The 23,181-nt window shown below is 45.8% G+C and overlaps 1 protein-coding gene across 5 annotated transcripts in view; it reads right to left on the bottom strand.

The window, feature by feature from the left end:
• Nucleotides 1–1,371: 1,371 nt before the first annotated feature.
• Nucleotides 1,372–23,181, bottom strand: part of jmjd1cb (jumonji domain containing 1Cb) — a 116,599-nt gene continuing 94,789 nt past the window's right edge. For 3 of the 5 annotated variants that reach the window (XM_080305680.1, XM_080305681.1, XM_080305682.1), the window contains 21 exons: nt 22,247–23,159; nt 21,943–22,143; nt 18,834–18,997; nt 16,993–17,155; nt 14,157–16,581; nt 12,940–13,141; nt 12,116–12,330; nt 11,880–12,032; nt 11,646–11,735; nt 11,396–11,520; nt 9,268–9,502; nt 8,936–9,180; nt 7,050–7,388; nt 6,784–6,952; nt 6,606–6,696; nt 6,365–6,495; nt 5,516–5,638; nt 5,120–5,259; nt 4,840–5,016; nt 3,415–3,546; nt 1,372–2,807 (listed from right to left, as the gene is read on the bottom strand). In XM_080305680.1, coding sequence (XP_080161806.1) covers nt 2,715–2,807; nt 3,415–3,546; nt 4,840–5,016; nt 5,120–5,259; nt 5,516–5,638; nt 6,365–6,495; nt 6,606–6,696; nt 6,784–6,952; nt 7,050–7,388; nt 8,936–9,180; nt 9,268–9,502; nt 11,396–11,520; nt 11,646–11,735; nt 11,880–12,032; nt 12,116–12,330; nt 12,940–13,141; nt 14,157–16,581; nt 16,993–17,155; nt 18,834–18,997; nt 21,943–22,143; nt 22,247–23,159 — 6,526 coding nt within the window. In that variant the 3' untranslated portion in view covers nt 1,372–2,714. The remainder of the gene's footprint in view (nt 2,808–3,414; nt 3,547–4,839; nt 5,017–5,119; nt 5,260–5,515; nt 5,639–6,364; nt 6,496–6,605; nt 6,697–6,783; nt 6,953–7,049; nt 7,389–8,935; nt 9,181–9,267; nt 9,503–11,395; nt 11,521–11,645; nt 11,736–11,879; nt 12,033–12,115; nt 12,331–12,939; nt 13,142–14,156; nt 16,582–16,992; nt 17,156–18,833; nt 18,998–21,942; nt 22,144–22,246; nt 23,160–23,181) is intronic. The other 2 variants (XM_026177542.2, XM_026177543.2) reach the window with 2 other exon arrangements.

Raw genomic sequence — 23,181 nt, 5'->3', positions numbered from 1 at the left:
AAGAACCTGGATACAAGAAAGTGTTTTTCAAAGAAACCTGTGAGTCACTTAAAGCCAAGCTCACTCATAAAATGTGTCACAATAACGTTACAGGCTGTGCCAGGCTTTGGCCCACATCAGTCTGAAACTGTATGTAACCATGAAGAACGTGTTTGCACAGCAGGCAGCACTGTTAGTTCTCTCAGTCTCAGAGCAGCGTTTCTCATGTTGATTGAAGCTGTCAGAGAAAACGGAGCCTCGAGCAGCCCGGATATTAGTTTACAGAGGCTGTTAGAATTATATGTCTAATGTTGCTGACACAATAATTTCATCCTAATGGCACTGACGTATTCATAGGGTTCATCTTTGAGACAAAATGTCATGAATAGTCATGATTTTGCAAATATTCCACCTTGTAGTGCAGTTTGCACAAATTGTTTTAAAAATGCACTCAGCCTGCAAACATCACTGATGAGTCATCAGTGATGTTTGTATAGAGCCCAAAATGTTGCATAACTTTGCTGAGAGATCTTTGACTCTGTGGTCATCTTAGACAAGCAGTTTTATGGACCAAACCCAGCAGGTCACTCAGTGTTGCCTTAGTGCTGATGTGTCAGAGATGTTGGTGTAACTGAAGTAATGTTGTTAAGTCCTTAAAGTCATATTCTTTTATTGTCACGACTGTATTTGAAGCTATTTTTACTTTTGTATGATACCTGATTTATATGGAATGTGGCTGAAGTAAACTAAAGCCTAAAATACTTAGTCAGTCATTTGTTTAATAGTAACTTAACATTATATAATTCACATAAAACTATGAATTGTAATTTTAAATGGTTTAAAAGCAGGTAGAATAGCATATGTAGGCAAGTATATTTCTCCTTTTATCAAGAAGCAAAGACAAAAAGGAAAAAGAGAAACGGGGCAGGTTGGGTGGTCGAATCATCCGTCCCCACCAACGCCAACACCAAATCTACGCCCTTATTTCTAAGCTTTTCAGGGCCGAGTACAATAACCTCAGTTTGATCTGAACTAAGAAGCAGAAAGTTAGCGGCCATCCAGGTCTTTATGTCTTTAAGACATTCCTGCAGTTTAACTCATTGGTGTGTGTTATCTGGCTTCATGCACAGATAGAGCTGGGTGTCATCAGCATAGCAGTGAAATATTCACAGGCTGCTTGGATTGAATGACCTGCATAAAATGAATTAACGAATTAAGATGCACATCTTCTGCACATTGTAGTTTCAACACATCTGTGTCACATTAAGGAAACCGCTGTGACGTCGTTTGTCCTTATCAGTTCTCCCACCCAGAGGTCGGGAAAAGGAGACGGCACCCAGTGAACAGCTCCCGTTCACCCTCAGCCCTCAATCAAAAACACAAAAGCAAATCTTAGATAAATCCATTTTAATGGAAAATGTAAAACCCTTTTGAACTTCAATGTACAAAGCATGTAACACTTGCAAGTTAAAATTTGAAATTGAAGCAAGCCATGTTTTAAAAAAATACCTCAGTGGATGTATATATGTACATATTATAGTTCATTTTTTCTTTATTTTATGTTTTAACTTCAAAATGTCACCATAGTAAATCCTAACAAAAACAAGACAATCAATTCTTTTCTTAAATAAATTACATCTTTTCTGTAAATGTCTCATTTTTACAGCAAATACTTATTTCATAAAATGCTGACGTGTATAAGCCATTTCGTTTGTTTTTTCCTTTACATAATACAACTTTACACAGTCTACAATAGTTTGGCAGGTCATTTTCAGAAAATGTATTTATGGCATGAGGACTGTAGAGCGTCAACATTTCCCAAAGTACAGGCATTAGCTGGTGTGTGTGTGTGTGTGTGTCCTCCATCACAGTAGAGCCGTATTACAACTGAAAAACAGCAAAAGAAAACAAACTGTACAACTCACATTTACATAATGCATTTTGTTTCAATAACACTGCATTTAATAGAGCTATGAAATAAATACATCTTCACAGAGGAGATAAAACAAGGTTAGATGAAAGAAATCCTGAAAAAAAAGCACAACAAAACTAGAAAAAAGGACAAGAACGACACGAAGGAACGAGAAACGAGGGAGCAGCAGAGGCTACTGACTAAAACAGCTGAGATTTCTGGTTTGCATTTTCCGCCCTCGTGTGTCTTTTTGCCTTTTGAAACATCAGAGATGCCAGTTTTGATCCTAATGCTGCTGGTGATGCTGACGCCATCAGCTGTGTTAGCTGCTGCCATAGGTTAGAGTTCCTGGCCTTTATCGTCCAAAGCAGTGAGCGCGGCTCCACCAGTGCTGCTACGACAGTCTGAGCCTCCGTGGAAACTGCATTTCAGCTGGATGCAGACGCGTTTGGAGGTTTGTAGTGCTGATTCACTCCATCACACTGGCTCTAGTGAGGCTCCCAGCCAGCGTTCGCTTTGTGTTTGGAGCCTGTGGGGCTTTCAGCCCTCTCAGCCCAGCTGCTCTTCAATTTGTCTCCTCTTGGCACTAAAGGTTTGGGGTGATGACAAGGGCGGCAGTGCCTCTCACTGGCCACTGGATGTGTGACATGAATGTGGGTCACACTGTGAGGTCCTCTGGATCACATGACCAGCTTTGAGCCAGCCATTTATTGTGGTCACGTGACACAGCCCTCCATGGCAGAAGGAGGAGGGTGTGGAAAGGGCGAGGTGCTGATGGGAGTCGCAGCCATCTGTGGAAGGCATGAACGAGGCTGAGAGGGCATCATGAGTTGTGTTCCTCGTCGTCTTTCTCAGAGCCGCTCTTTCTAAGGGAACTCGCTGCCTCCTTCACACAATGATACAGGATGTTCTTCACCTGCAGGGAAACAGCAAGGCGACACGGTGTAAGTGCTGGACCTCATCCATTTCTTTTACAAGACTTATGTTCAAATCTCAAACGTCAAGCAGCCTGTCAAATCGCAGACACACACCCAGTACTGCCAAGCAGCAACCTTTGGACCTGAGAAGCTGCCGTTCCTCTGAGGACCCCTTGAGGCTCCACAAACAAGTCCATTCCCATAGGTTGCCATATAACCAACCAGCATTAAAAGCTGTGTTCACAGTCTGCCCCCCCAAAATGTTTTTTTCCCCTGTGTGGATATTTCATAACAAGCGTGCAGCAGCAGTGAAGGTATGGCTGCTCTGACTGACTCGTGTAGAACTGCTAGCTGCTAGGCTTCACCAAGAGTCACTGAACTTGACCTCCCACTGTGGAGCATTTTCATGTCGTTGTCTGACACAATAAGATCCCTCTGATGATGACTGCCCCTCTGACAGACTTCGCTTTGGTTTTCAAACACAAACGCAGCAGAATACAGACGATACGGAGACGGAGTCTAACTCAGCCACAGAGCTTTAACCACAACGAGACTGCTGTGCTCGGTGTTCTGCTGACGCTTTTTGTGTGGCGTGTATTGTATTACCTGTAGTTTGTCTTCATAGTTGACCTCCTCGTTGTTGGGTCGTAGCTCCTGGGTCAGGTGGAAGGAGTTAGCCACGTGCTCAGGAGACACAAAGTCATTGATGACTTGAACACAGCTGTGGAGGTTTTGGACCTGCAACAATCACAGAATATCAAGTAAAAATAAGCCAAACATCGATAATTGAGTGTGCCTATGCAGATTTAATATTCTTCTTCTTATTTTTCTTCTTCTGCCTAAACCTTTGCAGCGAAACGCGTCGTAGCTTTGAGACAACGCTTCCATATATCGTTTCAAGCGGCTCGATTGGGTACGGTGTGCCGGGGATTTTGGTGGCAATTCGTGGTTTTTGCAAAATTCCCCAAAACGAATAGATTTTTAATTGTTCCCCATTCATTTGAATGGGAACACATCTGAAAAAGGCACAAACGCAGGCCACTTTGAAGGCCTACTGCTCGGCCAGAGTTGATCACAGAAACATCATTCAAACATCACATGGGTCACAAGACTTTGGACTGTTATTGACTAAAACCATGCTTCGATAGCTTTTATGGTTTTTTCACAACATCAGTATAAATTTTAAGAAAAATTAGATTTTTCCTGCCACGGAATGATCATGTGACCTGCTCTAAAGACGGCGTGGAGAATCATTTGAAACAGAAGTCTTTCTTTCCCAAACCTTTTGCTCTACATGTATATTATATACATCAGAGCGTAGCTCCATTGTCCTCTTTCACCCAGTCACGTTTGAGACAGCATGTATGGATCTCTCAGAGATGAAGCGCAGCCTCCTCCCCGTCTCTCCCCCACAGGCAACCATGTGTCTTTACACTGTTACCACCATGATAAACACTACAGATATGATAATGTAACAACGGGATATTTTGTAGACTGGAAACGTCTTTCACTCACGGTGAAAGACGTTTCCTGAGAGTTTTCTGTAGGGAAGCAGTTGTTTCAAAACTTGAATCTTGTTTGGCAGCTGTGTGTCTGAGTGTGCGTTTCTAGTTAGTTAGTTACTATAGTAACCAGTCCTCACAGCTGATGACTGTTTGAAACGCCACGCACGCAGAGCCTGACGTCTTTGAAACCTGACCCAGCAGCAGCTCAGGCACACTCAAAATGACTAGTTTGTGTAAACCATCTGCTGCCACAATATTACGTACAATCACACCATCACCCAAACTGTGTGAAACTGTGTGAAAGCTCCACTGTGCAATAAGAATAATAAGAAATAATGTCAACTACGCTGCATTCAGTTTAAACTATGAAACATCAAACACCATCACTTCCTCTATTTTAATTGTGCGCTTCACAAAGAGGCCGCCGACTATTAGACTGATTTCATTTCTGCTGCATTACATTTGGTAGAGTTGGACGTGTTGTCCTTATCAGTTAGTGATCAGTGTGTGTGTGTGTGGTAAATACCTGATGCATGGCCCCTGCAGGTATAAGGACAGAGTCTCCCAGGAATTGAACGACTGTCCAGCCCTGGACGCCATGCTCATCCAGCAGCCGCTGACGCTGCTTCCTGCTCAGGTACCATGCGTGCTTTCTGATGGAGTCCTGGTCCAGCGACACGTCCAAACCCTGCTCCTTAGAGAGCTGAGGTGGTTGTTGTTGAAGGGGAGGAAAAGGGTTTTCTAGGTCAGCGCTACGCTGAAATTCACTAAATTCACGTTTTGAGTGTGTTTCTGCGAGTGCCGACCTTGTGCAGGAAGTCTCGGACTTTGTCCATGTCTCTGTTGAGGTAGATGTGCCACAGCGCCCCTGGTGTTTCACTCGAGTCTTTTAATCTCTTTCGAACCCCCTCATCTAGATCCTCCTCTTCCAGACGCTTCAACACTCCTTCAGAAAAACAAACTCGTCGTTCATGTATTATCATTTTTTAACAACGACCTTTGTCAAACTGTATCTATGTCATTCAGCTCTCAAAAATCTAAACTAACAGTCGTTTAGTTTATGACATAATACAGTAAACAAACCACAGATTAACTCATGTTTAGTTTTCTCCATTTTGACTCTTTGACAAAGTTTCTCTCAGCCAGCGATTCAGGTAATGCTAACAGCTCCTGTTAGCCCTCACACGTTTCACCAGCCTTACCAGTTTTGGACAGGACTCCATTGCCTTTGGCTATTCCAACATAGACCAGAACAGAGACCACATCGGACACTTCCACGTGGAGTTTTGCAGTCCCAAAGTCCTGGTCCTGAGATGCAGCTACACCTACAGTGACACCATAAGAGCACTTAAAATAATGCATGTGTGGAACTTTATACACATAGTTCTGAGTATTATGGTAAATGGCCTGTATTTGTATAGCGCTTTTACGAGTCCCCCCTAAGGACCCCAAAGCGCTTTACACACCCAGTCATCCACCCATTCACACACTGGTGGAGGCAGCTAGGGTTGTAGCCACAGCTGCCCTGGGGCGCACTGACAGAAGCCAGGCTGCCATATCGTGCCATCGGCCCTTCTGGCCAACACCAGTAGGCGGTAGGTGAAGTGTCTTGCCCAAGGACACAACGACCAGGACTGTCTGAGTCGGGGCTCAAACCAGCAACCTTCCAATTACAAGGCGAACTCCCAACTCTTGAGCCACGATCGCCCACATTATATTATATATGTGGTCATCCTGCTCCTATGCCAAAAAAGTAATGAGCTGGTAAATAAGATGCGATTTAAGACCTTTAAATGTGTAGTTTTTATGTCCTGGGGACTGAAACTCAAAATAACAGCTAGTGTTGGTGGGAGGGCTTTCTTCTCAAAGAAAATGGTTTTCTGGGAAACCTCGACTCCAACTGGGAACGTGGAGGCAACCTTGACACACTCAGCATCATTTTCAAGTTTCTTTGTAGGAACAAAGAAATCAATGTCACGATGAGCCCCAGAAAGTTGATTCTGATGAGCAGAATCTGGCACTGCTAGATATAAACTGACGGCTCCTCTTACCATAGGCACAACAGAGTCTTGGCCCCAGATCTGGCCTGACAAAGAATGAAGGCAGGTGAGAAGCCAGGTTGAGGTTCCCTTCTGGATCAGAGTACTCTGGCAGAGGCAGGTTCTTCATCAAGTCATCATATCTGCAATGAATACTTGTATTTAGACGGCTTCGTCGTCACTACTGAGTCATTTACGTACCTTCAGACCTGTTTTTAAAAGCAGTCTGAGGATCAACACCGGTGCTGTGTACCTTGAAGGCATGAGGGCCATAAACTCTTCTCCAGATGGCCAGTCCATCAGTCGGTAAACCATGGGCTCGCCATCTTTGGACTTTGGTCGCTCTGAACAGTTGCAAAGGATCCAGTCAGACTCGGTCACTGATGGTTTACCATAGTAATGCTCACAAGACTAAATGCAGATGAACTTACTGGTGATGTCTTCAAATCCATCCCAGAACTCCTTGATCCCAGAGTTGGACAGCACCTGGTCTTTGCAGTTCAGGAGGTCTCCCTGATGGTCTGCAAACTCCTGGTTGAAGGAGTCGGCCTTCCACAGACTGGCATTCAGTCGCTTATGGATCCCAGACACCAGCACAGGCTACACAAACACACAAGACACACAATGCATCTCAACACCAGGGTGATGAAGCTTAGTGGAGCACTGCTAAACCGACTTGCTGTACACGGATGTGCACCTGTCCGAGCTTCCAACACTCTCTGAAGAGCTTCCAGTTGTTCTGGTTGCGGTGATCTCTGAGCCACAGTAGCCGTCTGTTGTTCAGCCAGCAGTGAGGGATGTCTGGATGCTGACTGCTCGAGTCCTCCGCTTCTGCTGCAGTAACAGGTGCTGACTTCTTCTTCTCTGCTTTGGCTTCCTCAGCTGGGGCGTTATTGTTGATACTTAGGGTGATGGGCTCTTGCTTCGCTGACAACTTAGTGGTGATGTTCTGGCGGCTGGCGGGGATTTTATTCTCTACAACCGAAGCAATGATGTCATCGAGGATATTGGGCATGCTCCGCCCACCCTTCCCAGTCTACAGAAAAAGGAAAGAGGATCACACATATTACAGGAAATAAAAACCTGTGGCTTCTGTTTCTTTTTCCTTTCTTTACATTATGCTGGGACATGGGAAGTGGTCGGGTAGGACTGGACTGAAAAAGCAGCCCATGTCCAAAGATAAGCTTTAAAGAGTTTCAGAAAGACGGGAGAACTATGGCTCGAGGCCGCTTTAGACAATTACACAAAAGTCTGGCTCCTTGGAGCAAAAATCTAAAAGAATAGGTGCAGCTTAAATAAATAAAAAAATAAATGATTGCACACAAACATCCTCTTACATCCAAAAACAGAAGTGGAGGTGATCAGTTATCCTACCGTTTGCTGCTTTGTTACTTGTTCAGACTCCTGTTTGAATTGTGAGCATGTCCTGCATTTGTTTTTTGGGTTACAACTTAATGTATCCTTTAAATTTCTTTAAACTGTGCAAAAGTCTTGAGCCACCCATCATTTGTCTATATTGTGACTAAGCGAGGGGAGACTGTCACTGTAACTTTCTATAAGAGAGTTTGAAGGTTGGTCTTTCTCTGATTCAGTTCCTGAAAGAAGGAGCTTGAAAAGAAAAGAGAACTGACTTCTTTAAGTTTCTTGAAGGCGTCTCATCTCTGATCCAGAAAGCTTCTTCAGTTCTAAGACCAAATGGTGGAGAGTTCCGGGGTATTTAGGTCCTAGTGGGAGCCCTCTCTTCAGAGGGTGGCTGACCCACTGTTGATCATGTGGCTCATCCAATGAACCACGACGTGAAAGTCATGGGTCACTATCAGCAGAGGTCTGGGGTGAAACCGCTGTCAGAGAACCGATTAGAACTAAAGAAGCTTCTCGGCTGAAACTTCCAGTCCAGTCACTTTTTGCTCCAAGCTCCTCAGACTACCATGACCTGGATGACTGAGGATCTATACAGGCCTAATTTTAAAAATGTCATAAAGTTTGGGGAAATGATTTTTATAACAGTGTTCTGTAAATACTTCCTGCAAAGAGGGCTGTGTACGAGTGTTCAGAACCACTGCCAGGCATGGAGAGCATATTTGTCACTGACCTAATGATAGTCTGGGCTCTTATCTGTCCCTGAAAAATATTGGCCTTAAAATTATTGCAGCGATTTATCAGAGATGTGCAGAAAAAAACTTGCTGCATTCAGGATCCAGAAATGAATGATTCACATTTAGTTTCTGCATTTTATGCAAGAACATTAGCAGTGCAGTTAAATAATCACTTTATGCTTTCATTATCAGAAGTCACCAATAATCAGAGTGCACGCATCACTTCCTGTCTCCTATCCTGCTTGTTCAGTTTGCACAATCTGTATTTGATCTGCTACACACAGATGTCTGTATCAGTATTTAGGCTCAATGTTATGATTCTGGTATAATTACAGAATGCCTGTACACTTTACAAGCTACATAAATGCATGTGCCTCCACACAGCTCCCCCTGGTGGCTACACAAGACATCGCCATATCTGCTGTTTAGGCCATTTTAAGTGGCTATACCTGTATGAATCATATTTAAACACTGAACACAGCAGTACCTGTGAAGCAGCGGAGTAGACCGGTGCAAAGGCAATTCCTGCGTCAGTGGAGCCCAGCTTCAGCTTCCCTGCTGTGCTGGTGAGGAGATCTCTGAGTGTGGAGCCCTGCTCTGTACTGTTACCCAGTGAGGGGGTTTTGCACTGCTGCAGGACTTCCAGGCTGTCCCCTTCTTTGTCCTCCTTCACAGATTTACCCAGCACCACCGACTCTTTGTTTTCTGTTACAAAAAGAGGACGGAGCCAAACTACACATTCAGCGAAACATTTAAACTTAAAGAGTTAATGGTGTGGACGGATTATTAATAATAATTTGTGGCTTCTGTTCCTCTCACCTTTCTTTTCCTCCCTGGATTTCCGCTCTGCCAAGTCTGCCAGGAAGTGCAGAGGCGACTGGGACTCTGGCGGGGTGATGGGAGCATTTGCACCGTCGTTACCTGGACTGGTTCCTCCACCACCTCCTCCGTTAGTTTCTGACTTAACTCCTCCTAGGTCAGAGGTCTGCAGAGAGCCTGGCTCAGCTTTCACCAGGGACAGCTTGTTGCTGTGATTCAGAACATTCTGCAGAACCTGGACAGAAGGAACAGTTGGATGAACTCACTTAACTGCATGAAATCACAAAGCCTTCATGTCAGAGGAAGAATAAACTTTATTTAAACAGTGACCAAGCAAAATGCCTGTCCACAGTATTGATATCCCCTGGGTTACGGGTTAATAGATAGCTATGATCACCACACACAGCTACTGTATTATTAGTTCAACCACAAAGCTGTTAGAAAACTACTGTTAAGCCTGCTTAAAGTCCACCATTCATTAGATAGAAGAGCCCAGATAATAGCACCTGTTTTCGGTTCACTTACTACTAAACCACAGTCTATGATTAACTCTAGTGCAGGAACTGATGGACCGATGATGCCATTTCTGTATGTTAAAGCTATTAACCATGATGTGGCTGGTGTCGGCTGCAGGTCCTGTGTCTCTCACTCAGCAGTGGACCACAGCGACCCACACATGTTGATCTAGTCTGTGCCACAAAGGTAGCATCATAACAATGTCATAAAAGACTGCCCCCACCCTACCTATCACTTAGAAAACGTTGTCAATGACGTTACACGGTCAGTGCTTACAGCTGTGAATGGCCCGATCGATATCTATCATCTATTGTTTTGCTTTACGAGTCATGCCCACTGGTGAAAGCTATTCTTTTCTCTTGATCCCATTTTATCTTTTCTTTTCTTTGCAAATGTGGTTTACTGGTGACAGCACTCATGTTCCAGTGGTCCCACTTAACATATCTGTCTTATGAGCTATCATTCCAGCGCATGTCTGTATCCCGTCTTACTTCTCTCACCCCAACCAATCACAGCAGATGGCCCCGCCCCTCCCTGAGCCTGGTCCTGCTGGAGGTTTCTTCCTGTTAAAAGGGAGTTTTTCCTTCCCACTGTCGCCAAAGTGCTGCTCATAGGGGGTCATATGATTGTTGGGTTTTTCTCTGTATGTATTATTGTAGGGTCTACCTTACAGTATTTTTTGTTTTTTTGGTTTTTTTTGGATTGTTGTTTTTCCATAACTTGTGTATCTGCAAATATACACATTCTGTATTTTTCATATGAAAGAAACTATACTGTGGTGGGGCTTGCTAATTTCTTGTTTTTGATTTATGTATGTTATGTTTTGTTTTACTTCATATGTTTATATGTTTCATATATTGTTTGTTTAATTTAAGACAAAAAAAAATTAAATGAATGAGAGGTAAAACTTGAGGGGGTAGGGACAAATAAGTAAATACTTCAGCCTACTCCTTTTCAAACAAATAATGGAATGATATTTTGTAATGATTGTGAAGGCACATGTTTGAAATGTTTGAAATAAAAATGAACTGAACTGAACTGAACAGTATAAAGCACCTTGAGGCGCCTGCTGTTGTATAAATAAACCATCTGCGATTCATCATTTTGTGTTGCAGTCAAGGCCAGACTGACTTGCTGCACCATCCTGTGGAATTACATGTTCTGCTCTGTATCATGGAAATTAATGAAATGAGTCAGAGGCAGAGAACAAGCGTTTTCAATGTAACACAAATCCAATGTCAGAGGAAGTAGATCTGCAGTGTGTACGCACTGCTGAGCAAACACACAGGCCTTTATCTCTATATCGAAATGTGACTACAAACCTGAAGAAAGCCAAAGCCCGGGGTCCTGTGATACTGAACAACATACATGTCATGATCATTTCAGCTAACTCTCAGCGTGTTGGGCCATGCACCCATCTCACTCTACATTACCACCACTAACAATCACAGGCAGCATCGCACTATGCTGCTTTTCAGCAGTGAGCGACCTGCCACAAAAGCACAGCTAACAGGTTTTTCTGACCTGAACTCTGCACATTTTAAATTCAGCACCTCTTCAGAAAGTCTTGACAGTGAGTCAGGATGTCATTGACTGGAAGAGGGTGTGGTACCTGTGAGACTCCGTTGGTGGCAGGCAGTTTGGTGAGAAGGTTCTGTTTGCTGGCACAGGGACAGTGAGAGCTTATGTTGTGTTTTTCTCTCAGGGCGTGCATGGACGTCACCAAGTCTGTCAGCACTGAAACATCAAAATCAAACACACAATATTAAATAATTGTGCTGCAAAGTATCATTCAGTCATAAAACTACACACCAGCTGTTGTTCAGGGAAATGGCAACACAAAGAGCTAGGATGGACTGTACCTGAGCCAGGGATGATCTGGGTGGGCATGAGGTGTTTGTGGTCGTGGGCTTGGCCTTTAACACACTTTAGCCATCCATACAGCTCTTTATCTGATCATAGAGAGAAAAAAGTCCCGCAGTGAACACACTCAGACACAGTGGAGAGAAAGGTTACATACACGCGCATGTTGCTGAAAAAGACTCCGGTTCAACTGCTTCTGACTTTTGGTGAACTGTCCAAATAGCCACACTGACCTTTGGAGCTCTTTCTCTCCTTGGCCTTGTAGCAGTCTAGGCAGACGACAAAGCCACATTTCTGACAGACCCAGTGGATGTTGAAAAGTGTGGCTTCACATGCGTCACACATCTCCCTCACCCCTCTCACTGCTCGCTTCCACGCCAGCTTGGCTGAAACACACGATAAAGGTTCAGAGGAAAACACGCTAAGACGTGTTCATCTAAACTCTGACACTATTTTTGAGAAAACTTACCATCCTTCTTAATCCAGCTGGATGCAGTATTCTCTGTTGCTACCATCTGACAGAACTTGTCTCCTATGAAGCTCAGGATGTACTTGGCTGTGCTTTGGTCCAGGTGGCTCTGCTCCATCGGCCCCGGGACCCACAGGCTGAGGGCCTCATCGTCAAACTGGTCTGGAGTGGAGAAGCCATCCATCCGGATGACGCCATTCTTGCTGTAGGAAAGCCTAGATGAGAAGAAACATGAAGGCTATCTCAGTAAGGTGGTGCACACGTGTAGGCTGGCTGTCCAAAGAGGAAGCTGATGAAAGAAGCGCATCTACTATAAAAATGTTCAAACAAGGTTGTGCGTGACTGTATTTTGGTTTCGGACGTGTTTTTGGTGACAAAAAAACAAATGTTGCTTATTTTGTCCTTACAGTCTTAATCAAATAGCTGAGAAAAAACCAAAAGTGTGACATGTTTTTAAAGCGCATGTAGTTTTAAACATGACGTTACTCTGAATCCAGCATTAAAGTGCCAGACTGCAGAAACAGACACACGCACTAAAGCAGCTTTTACTCTCAAACAGAAGCACGAAAGAGGCCTGATGTCACAAACAACTGTTAACTTGTTACACACAAAGTTCAATAGTCTGACTCGTGTTAGCCAGGATGGGTGAAACTGTCTAACACCCAGGCAGCCTGCTTCAAACAAAGACTTTATTACCACAGAGGAAACAACAACATCAATATGACCTGGACGGATCATTTCAGGTAAATCTCAGCAGGTGTGCCACTCTACGAAGGAGCCAGTGCACAGATAAAGCAGGAGAGTTCATAGAGTGAGTGCTTTACCGTCTGAAATAGTAGAAACGACAGAAGACGGGGGAGTGAGCGGGCTCCTCCCCTTTCTTGCTGCGGACCACCCTGCACTCCCTACACTTCTGCAGGTTGGGGCCAATTTCTGAACATGAATCATCCTGCAGGAAGGACTCTCCCGTCTGCTTCAGCTTCTTCACTTTCCTCCAGTCCTTGAGCACAGAGCGAGGGATCCCATCTAACATGCATAACATCATAATCATTAACTGTGACTACGCTTCATTTTTAAATATTAACATAGAGTTGCTCGTCAAGAGAAACACAGAAAATACATCAGATAAAAGAGGAGATTTTCTTTATAAGCAGGGCGTAGATGGAGACGCGCTCACGTCTTTGCCACATTTTCTCTCATCTGAAGTTACAGAAATCACTCTGAGTAATGTGACTTCAATAAATAACATTTGATTAAGAAAAGCATCCAAGCAGTTTCCCTTCAGAAAGAATGAATATTATATCCTCTGATAGAACATATGAGACCAGCAGTCACATGGGTGCTTCATGCCACACATGCTGTTTAGCATCTACACAAACAACCTTTTATGTGATAATGAAGCTAAAGCTGGGAGGTCATAACTGTCACTCCTGTGTATCAGAATATCTTCACTGTCACTGTAACAACAGAATTAAGAGCAGTCCCTGCAGTGCCACGAAAGTTTAAATATACTTACAAAAGAATAATAACAGAAAAGAGGCAGAAGCTCATAATGAAGGAAACCTTACTGCACCTGCCAGGCTGAGCTGCAGGCTGTGTCAGACACCTATACTCATTTATAAATGTAATTGTTACATCAAACAACACCTTCACCTGGACTCTGTATAACATGCACGATGATGCTTCTGGAAAGTGAAGCCATGCAGAAATACTAAAGCTGTGCTCAGAAAGAATATTCAGACTCTTTAGAGTGTGCGTGAGTATGAGCACGGCGAAACTACTCCCTGAGTTTATGATCGCAGCTGCTCATTTTGCAAATATAGCCCGTGTTATGTTCAGGAGGAGGATGATTCATTGATCTGTTACACAGTTTTGTTCCTTCGAGCTTCCCGAGAACACGTGAGAGACTCTGGCTAACACTGATTCATTGTGTAAATGTTACCCCCACAGCTCCCAGTTGCACTGCTGTGACAAAAACACTGTTGCATGCTCCCTAACAGCAGTGACACAAACCTACAGCGAGACACGAGCGAGGACTTACTGCTGCTGGCCAGTTTGAGTTTAGTCTTCTCTCGGGCTGATCTGAAGATGCCGTTGGGCTTCACGTCGTCTTCCTCTCTGTCGTTGTCTCCTTTCTTCTTGGCCATGTCGTTCTGCTTCTTCTTGTAGGTCGGTTTAGGCTGACGCTTGGCTCGGCCCTCCATCTTGCTCTCGCTGGTGTCAGAATCATCTCCCCCGCTCTCCGAACCAGACTCGTATGTGCGTTTGTTCACCCTCCTTGACCCCACTTTTCTCTCCTCCCCGCCTCCTGGAGCTCCGGCCAACTTGTCCTCAGGCTGTCTGTCTCTGTCACCTTTGCTTCCAATGTCTTTGCTCATCTCGACCTCGTTGGAGGTGGAGGCGCTGAGATTGACGGTACAGGGCTTGATCATTTCTGACATTGCTGCTGTGTTGCTTGTGGTAGTGGTGCTCGGACTTTTCTCCACTTTCATACTGGAGCTTGTAGTGGTAGCGGTGTTCCTGTCCTCCTCGGAGTGCCGGGTTAACCAGGCTTTCTTCAGCTTGTGGTAGTTGTTGGGCTGCGCAGAGCTCGGTAAGGCTGATCCCAGGGACTGGCCATTAAGCAGGGGACTTGACTTGCCTGGTGTGGTACTCCTGCTCGCTGAGCTATTGCTGCTGCTGTCAAACGAGACCGAGGAGGCCTGACTAGTAGCAGGTGGAGGCGGGGAGCTGGAAATGGGGGTTTTCTCAGTGGAATCCACAGTTAAGGAAGAATTTTCAGCTGTGACTGACGAGGGAGGAGTAGAAAGGTTGCTTCTGGACTGTGCCGCAGCTAAAGCAGCTTTGTGCTTCTTGAGGTGGATAAACGAAGAGGCGTAAGGCTGACTCGAGCCAGAGATTGAGCTAGGTGTTGGGGTAAGGCTTGGGCTGGGGCGGGGTGCTCCTGCTACACTCGCAGGATTCAGAGAGACGCCTGGAGATGCGTGTGAGCCAAAGCCCTCCTGGAGCTCCTTTTCCGTCTCTGGTCTTATATGGCAGAGCACCCGACCCCCAGTGCCAGGTTTGAGCGCTGCAAAGTCACATCGAGCCGAGTAAACTGGCTCAGGAGTAGCGCTCCTGGTTTTACTCTGAGAGCCAAAAGCTGAGGAGACTAAAATGGCAGTCCTGCACACAGAGTTTGTAGCACCGGCTCCCACAGGTCCTGACACACCTGGCACAGGAGTCTTTTTATAACCCTCCAGGTTCAAGTTAGGCTGGATGACCCTACCTGCTGCAGGTTCTCGTGGACATTCGTCCTGAAACTTCGATGTGTAGAACCTCCCCTGGGGGAGCTCTTTGTGGATAAGAGCACCAGATTTCTTAGCACCAACGGGACTGTCGTACTTTATAGACGATCGCACAATGACCGATGCCATTGCCGACTGGGGCTTATTTTTAGAGAACCCCTTATCTCCAGAGCACACCCCTCCTCGTTCCTCGATCAAGTCTCTGCCTTTGCACCCATCTGCGGATGGAGCCGCCATCTCTCCGGGGGTGGCAGAGGCCACAAAGGTGATGGCAGCAGCAGTCCCGTGACCTTTGATGTCCCTGAGCTCTGGCAGCAACGTGGGGGGCTTCTGCTGCTCTGCTGATGTTTTGCTACCAGTTACTGGCTGAATGGGAGTGAGGGTTGGAGGAGAGAGGCGTCCACCGTGCGCGGCTCTTTCCCTCTCTGCAGCCTCTTTGCGTTCCAGCGCGTGCTGTGTGGGTGGATGGAAGACAGGTGCTCGGTGGAGAGATGGCATTGCCCTGAGCTGTTGCTGCTGCTGCAGGTGATGATGGTGATGGTGTTGGTTAGAGGCTGAAGATGAAGAGGACAACGTGGAGGAAGGAGGAGAAATAGCAGGGCTGCGACGGTCTATCCTGTCTACGCCTGCGTGGAGCTGATGCTGCGGCTGAACGAGGGTCACCTGCTGACTGAGCTGCTCCGTGATTTTCCCCGCTAAACCTTCTCCTCCCTCCGGCTGGTGCTTGATGAGAGGAGGGGGCTTGGAGAGGGAGTTTTTGGAGCTGGTGTGGTAGCTGCTCATCGACAGAGCTCCTGGGCTCTGCACGGCGGCCCCAACACCGGCCACGACCCCCGGGGCCCCCATCGACACTTTGTCATAGTAAGGACCGACATCTTTGGAGGGGTAGAGTCTGGGAGGCTCATTCACCACACTGTTAGACAGCGTGGTGTAATAGTTGCTCTTTTCTGACTGCATGGTATGAGTGAGGGCGTGGCTAGTCTTGGGGCTTGGCGAGGGAAGACCCGGCATCCGAACACAAAAGCTCGAATCTCTGCTTCTCTCTCTGTCCCTGTCCATCGCAGGGTCGACGGAGCGCTGTATTTTAGCCGTGAAGGGAGCGACCTCAATGCTCTCCTTCAGGATTTGACGGTTTTCCTCTTTGTATTTGCAGGCGCGGTCTGCTGCCTGGAGCGCCTCCTGAGAAGAAAACAGAAACGCTGCAAGAAACGCTTCTCACACTTTCTCCTACATTTGTCACTAAAACAGAGACCACGGCCATCACAGTCAGTTTAAATGAGGGCTACACTGAGAAACGGGAAGCAAGGGCCAGACGATCCATAGACTTTAATCAAGTGGAAAATAAATGTCTGCAAAGGCATTTGACATGCAAGCTTAGCTGAAAGTGTCTGTGCAGCATCAGCTTTGCTTCTTAACAAAGTGATAACAACAGGGTAGCGCGCTGATATGGCCCATGTGCTTTAATATTTACACATGACAGACAAATATACGACTCTGATGCCTGAATGTGTCCGCTACTCTCAACCCGCCTTTCTTCCATCTGCTTTAAAAGTGAGTGTTTATCAGGAGAGTGTGCGAGCAGCCACGTACCTGTGGACTCGTCAGACGGGCCTTGCTGTGGGGATCCAGGTAAAGGCGGTGCAGATGGACGTCTTTTCCTGTTGGAGTGCGACTTCTGTCTGTCTGCTCCTGCTTCAGCTGTGCCAGTGTCATTGTCCTCATGGGATCCACGTAGCCTTTCTTATCCACATCTCTGCACACGGACAGGACAGATATTCAACTTCATGAAACAAGCTTTTACCATCTTTTTCAACAACTGCTCCTACTGGAAAGATCTAACTGTGTGTGTGCAGGTCAGTGTTCATGACTCAGAAACAACTGATGGATGGTTTAACCTCAGCCATGTTTTGTGTTGGGTAGTCAGTGATGTTGGTTGTGTAAGGCGGCTACAAGCTGCTGAATGAATGGCATTCTGGGTAGACTGCTTCTGTCATGGTCCGCGGCTGGTGTCCAAGGAGCTGATGGGATGCCCACGCCCACGCGTGTGGCTGTCGACTCCACACCTGCATCCCATCCCAGGCGATCAGGTGGACCATTTAACCCAGCTCTGCCAGCTGCTCCACGCCAGTCCGTTAGTCGCCTCTCAGCGGTAACATGCTTCCACGTGAAGGTGGTTGCGAAATTCTCTTTTGCTGGAACAAACGCTAACCCTTTCCTTGTGCGCTTAGGTAACAGCTCGGCGTGTTTGGAGCCCTCTCCTGCCCGCCTGGAGTTTTTGGATCACTACTGGCACTCGTCTCCTCTAATCACCTGGAGTTTCCCCGCGGACCCTCAGCCCTCCCTCCGGTTCCCACGGCCCCGTCTGGACCGTAAGATTAATTCTCTACCCACGTATGCTGTTATTTCTCCGTTCCCCAGTAAGCCTCTTCCTCTTTCTGTTGCAGCCTCCCACAGTCCCGATTACGGCGTTCCTGAGTTATTTCCCGGTCCCTTGGTTTTCTAGTTACCTGGCGTGTTTTCCTTTGACCCTTCCGGGACACCCTTAGTTAAAATAAAGTTTTTTGCGTGCACCCTGGCGTGTGTCTCTGCTTCTGGGTCCAGCTTGTGTGCTGAACTACGGTTCATGACAGCTTCAGTACGGCATTAGTGCCACTTCATCTGAGGTATTCCCTGCAGCTCAGAGCCACCTCAGGTCTGCTCTGTGAGAGCTCTCTGAACACGGAGCTTTTGAAGTAAAGAGGAGTTCAAATGTCCAAAGCAAATATTCAGCGGCTCCTATATTTTGTGCTTCTTTTTACCCACAGTAGTTAACTTTTTAATGCATATTGAAGCCACCAAAGAATTTCCTGCTTCCCCTCAGTGCACGTTTTCATTTCATGTGTGAGGTTCAGTAAGAAGTGAAACACAAACATTTGTGTTGTACGGAGAATGAAGAATCTTAAAGACTCCTTAGAGTACCGTGACCTGCGAGACCGTCTGGTTTGACAGGAAGTAGTTCTTTTCCTCAGCGTGGATTTTCTCCACTCTTCAATAACAACAAGTCACAATGGCAACGTGGCCAAACTACGATCTTTATGTTAATTAAGTGTTTTTAAGTCAACACTTAATCCAACCATCCATAATCTGTCCTGTTGAGCCTGATTTACCTCGCCATCACCTCCTCTAACGTTTTGAGCTTTTCCCTCCATAGGACACAAACACAGGTAGGAAACACAAATCAGCTACTGTGGGACTGTCGGTCTGTGTCATTCATCTGGTGTTGCAGGGTGTAACCCATCAAACATCAGCAGCTCTTTGTTTTCACAAGTTCATATTTTCAGTTTTCACTGAAATGCAGAGAAACAATGATTCCAGGTTTCATCAGTATTAACGCGGGTTTGGTGACAGAGCGACGGTGCAGCTTTAACTACAGCACTGATCTTTCTGCTTACTCTTTATGAAGATCCATGCTGGTCTTTGACAACGGAGGGCTCGTGTGGGCGATCTTGACGGGGGGGCGGTGGGCATCGGCGCTGGCTGGCCGGACAGGAACGTGGCTCAGCATTCCCAAACTGTCAGCAGCAGCAGTCTTATGGAGCCATGGACTGGCAGCATTCTACACACAAACAAAAACACCACTGTTATTCTGCTCATGGCAAAAAACTACGTGAGGAAACATGTGGCCAACCAATAATGGGGGGAGGTTATTATGTGCCTTAGACACTCGCGTCTGATTGGCCGGTAGCTTTTTTAACACAGGCTTCTTCATCAGAGGTCCAACAACACAGCTGGGAAAAGCAGCTTTATTTCAGCTTTGATTAGTATGACGAACAATCCAGTTCAACCAGGACATGTATGAAAATAAAAGTCTCGGGTCCTGAGTGGAAAGTATCTTTAACAGATGCTGTAATTCACCTTTGGGTGAACGAACCTGACATGAGCTTTCAGTTCCAGCTGAACAGGGTTCAGGCTCTCTTGGCGCATGTGTGGGTAACACAGTTCATTACTTTTAACCAGTAATACTCGATACAGGAACTATAAATGCATTAGGGGTGGGGGAAAATCGATACTGTGTAGTATCGTGATATTTTGTTTGCTAATAATGTATCGATACAGCGACAGCAGAAATCGATATTTTGTAACAAAAAAGGTTTTTGTGCTCTGACTTCAGAGCATGTTGATACTTTTTCTGAGCAACAATCCTGACACTGTCCAAATGTGTTTAACTTGTTTTTTGGCAGCAATAAACATGACAGTTTACTTATTTTAATTTAAGACATGTTTTATTTTAATTAAGTTTAAAACTTTTTTATTTAACGTAAAATTATATTTTGTTTTAATTTACTTTCAAATTCTTCAGTTGCTGAAGGGGCTGCATAGTTTTCATATTGCATAGTTCAGAATAGCTATAATTGTACCAGATGGTTGCATTCAGTTAAGTTGGACTAGACTGTAATACAAACCGTTCAGTTTGTCAACAATAAAACTGAAATGAGAGAAAGACTGAGTGTGAGACTTTGATATTAGATAAAATGAATATTGATAAAGTTTAACTTTATGTTCAGAATCTGAATATCGCAAAATATTTTAAAAATTGCAATAATATCGTATCGTGCGTTAAGTGTTGTGATAATATCGTATCGTGCGTTAAGTATCACATGATATGCTATGAATATGAAGATACTGACAGACAGCCAGTTTGTCTGACCTAACAGCAATAATGTTGAAACATGTCATGAATCACACTGTAAATGTTTAGATAGTTTTTTTCTCACAGCATGTTTCATATATATGATTGGAACATGTTTGTGCAGCCTGTTTACTAAAACTACTGAATATATTTAGTCAAGTTTAAAGGTGTCACGTCAGTCGTCCTCAGCTCTGACCATCCTTCACTTCATGGTTAACGAATGTGTTTTTACCTTTGGAAGCGCGCCTCGTTTTAGAGACACATGCAGGGTTGTGTATTATCACTATACAGGGCTGATCAGGGGAGGAGCTCAAAGGAGGGGCGTGGATGCTAGGGACAGGATGAGATGAAGGTAACGATCCACCCATGAAGAGAGCGGCCGAAAGATAAAAGAAGAAGGTGGCAGGTGTTGTCAGCTGATTGTGCGTTTCCTCTAATCAACATGAAATGGTTAATGGGCTGATATGGACTGATAATAAAGGCCTTGTATTCCACTTTTCTGCTCACCTAAAACATATTTGTGTTGTTGCTTTGAGTGTTTTAAGTCACATTCAACAACGCACACCTACACACAGCACTTTCTAATAATCACACTCAAACTCTGACAATCACACCAAACTCTGGAATACAGATGGAGGGAACAAGCTGCTGGATGTCATCAGCCTCCACATGAAGGGGTCCGACCCCAGGTTTCCTCCACGGACTACGAATAATGACTAATGCAACCTGAAGCCAGAAACTCTCCCTGGATTGGACTAGTCACTGCGATGTCACCCACCGGTGAACCCACTCCACACAGGGAGGACTTTAGTCTGCTCAGCTTTTTAAAACCAAACGTCGTCAGCGCGTCACAATCCCGGGAACACGAACTGTGGATCTGAGGGACGCTGCACGCTCACTAGCTAACAACCTGTGATTTATAAGTCACATGTCTTTACTGAGGTCACAGAGCAAGACAGCAAAAGGTCACGTAAACCTCTGGTCACCAGTGAAGCTCCTGCTGGAAATGAGAAATAACTGGAGGTGTAAGGTGCATCGTAATCGTCTGCATTTCTCAGAAACAGATGCTATATCGCTCTTTTACACCCATTCTACTGATGCTAAATGTGAAAGTGGACATTTCAAGGCTGTCAGTTTAAAGTCTACGTTTCTGAATGAACACACAACTGGTGTTACTTTGGCACCAGCTCCAGAAACAGATCGCTCACCTGACCTGTTAATAATGGTTTAGACGACTAAAACATAAAACTGAACAAGCGCTACACACCATTAAAATACTAAAAGAATAATTCCTTTCACACCAGCCAGTTGTATGTTGTTAAAATATAATCCACAAGGTGGCAGGCTTCGGTATCACAAAGCTCTGTACTACTGCTATTACTAGGATCAATGTAGCGTTGTAGTGCTGGCATTTTAGGAAGGTGCAGACTTTCACAGATCCATCCATAGAGCTCAGCGACGTGCATTTGGGCTTTACAGGTGAGCGTCTTATTTCATTATTGTGTCACACATCATGCTCACGGCCAACAGGCTTATAGGAAACCAGGGGAGCAACAGCATCTGCCAGTGTTAAAGAAAAAACCAGCCTTTGGAAACCACAGCAGCGAACTTTTGAACATCAAAACGGGTAAATCACTGTAAGCGTCAGCACGCTGGAAACAGACATCTCGATAAAATAAATATGGACATATGGACACGTGTCATCCTGTTGAATGAACTGTCGTATAACAGAAACAGACTATAGCTTAAAGGTGACACTTCTTCTTTCTGCCAACCAAATCTTTCCTTCGCCTTTACCACATCCTTTATCTTTGTTCACCAGTGGAAATATGAACACAAACACGCTGACATGGGTGCTCCTGTACACCTACCCTCCTGAGAGAGGCCTCAGAGTTCACAGTAACAGGATTTTCAGGGTGGACCCACTTAGCCGTGGGTCCACCCAGGTTGAGCCCTGGTGGGTAGGACGTTGGCGTTCCGTTGGGGTACTGCCACAGGATTGGGTACAGACCAAGTCCTGCAGCCCCGCTGTGAGCTTGGGCTAGAAGAGATGGCGAATGGTGGCCCTGGCCCTGAAACACACAGACGCATCTTTAGCTTTTCTTTAATGAGGGTAAAAAGACAAAGACACTACTCTTCTCCACAGTACAGGACTGCAGCACACAGGAGGCACACCTGTAGGTACTGCTGCTGGTGGGGCAGAGCAAGGTGACCCAGACCTCCCGGAGAGTCGAGTCGAGGGTGGAGAGATGCTGCAGGAGGGGCCATGGCTGGGAGCACAGTGGGAGGCAAAAGGTGTGGGTGAGGCAGGGCGGAGGTGTGAGCAGGAGCAAGGAGATGGGAAGCTGCGTGGGGGTGTGACGCAGGGGTAAGGCAGGGCGAGTGGGGGGAGTGCAACGTGTGCAGGTGGGGATGGAGATAGGCTGCCACGTGATTGGATGAGACTGTTGCAGAGGCGGAGTTCTCTGCGTCGGAGCGAACCAGAGCTGGGTCTCTGTAAACAGTGAAGGGCTCATTCTTCTTGATAATCAGCGGACTCTTTGTGTTGCTGCTCGTACTGACCGCGCCCGACTCTAGCCGCACTGGCTTGAAGCCAGACCGCAGAGGTTCTGCCAACTCTATTTTAACTGGCAAACGAGACGGTGGAGGCGGGGAAGTATCCGAGTACCTCAGCATTTTATGTTTAGATACCTCGGGGGAGGTGTTAGGTTTAGGTTTAGAGATGTCCGCCAGGCCTGCGTGGGCCTTAGCTTTGACGAGATCAGCTTGACTTGCGTTGGGGTAGGAGGGGCTCTGAGAGCTGTCGGGGCGGGATTTCTGCTTCAGGGAGTCCAGGTGAGCTGAGCCGGGGTTTGGGCTGGAGCTGATCTGAGGTTTAGATATGTCAGGGGGGAGCACCGTGTTCATCTTGTGGGAGGCTGGTTGCTGCTGAGGGTGCTTTCTTGTCTCTTCAGATAAAGAGGGACTCTTCATGCCAGCGTGGAACGACTGTAGTGTATGGTGCTGCTGCTGATGAAGATGATGGTGAGGAAGGACATTTTTCTCCTTTTCCACCAGCAACACATTTTCAGCTATAGATGTGACAGGCCTGGGAAAAAAGCACAGCAGGA

This window comes from Astatotilapia calliptera, chromosome 8, assembly GCF_964374335.1.
Source record: "Astatotilapia calliptera chromosome 8, fAstCal68.1, whole genome shotgun sequence".
NCBI classification, from domain to species: domain Eukaryota; kingdom Metazoa; phylum Chordata; class Actinopteri; order Cichliformes; family Cichlidae; genus Astatotilapia; species Astatotilapia calliptera.
Note: the sequence above shows the minus strand (reverse complement) of the source record. Positions and strands in the feature narration are given on the sequence as shown.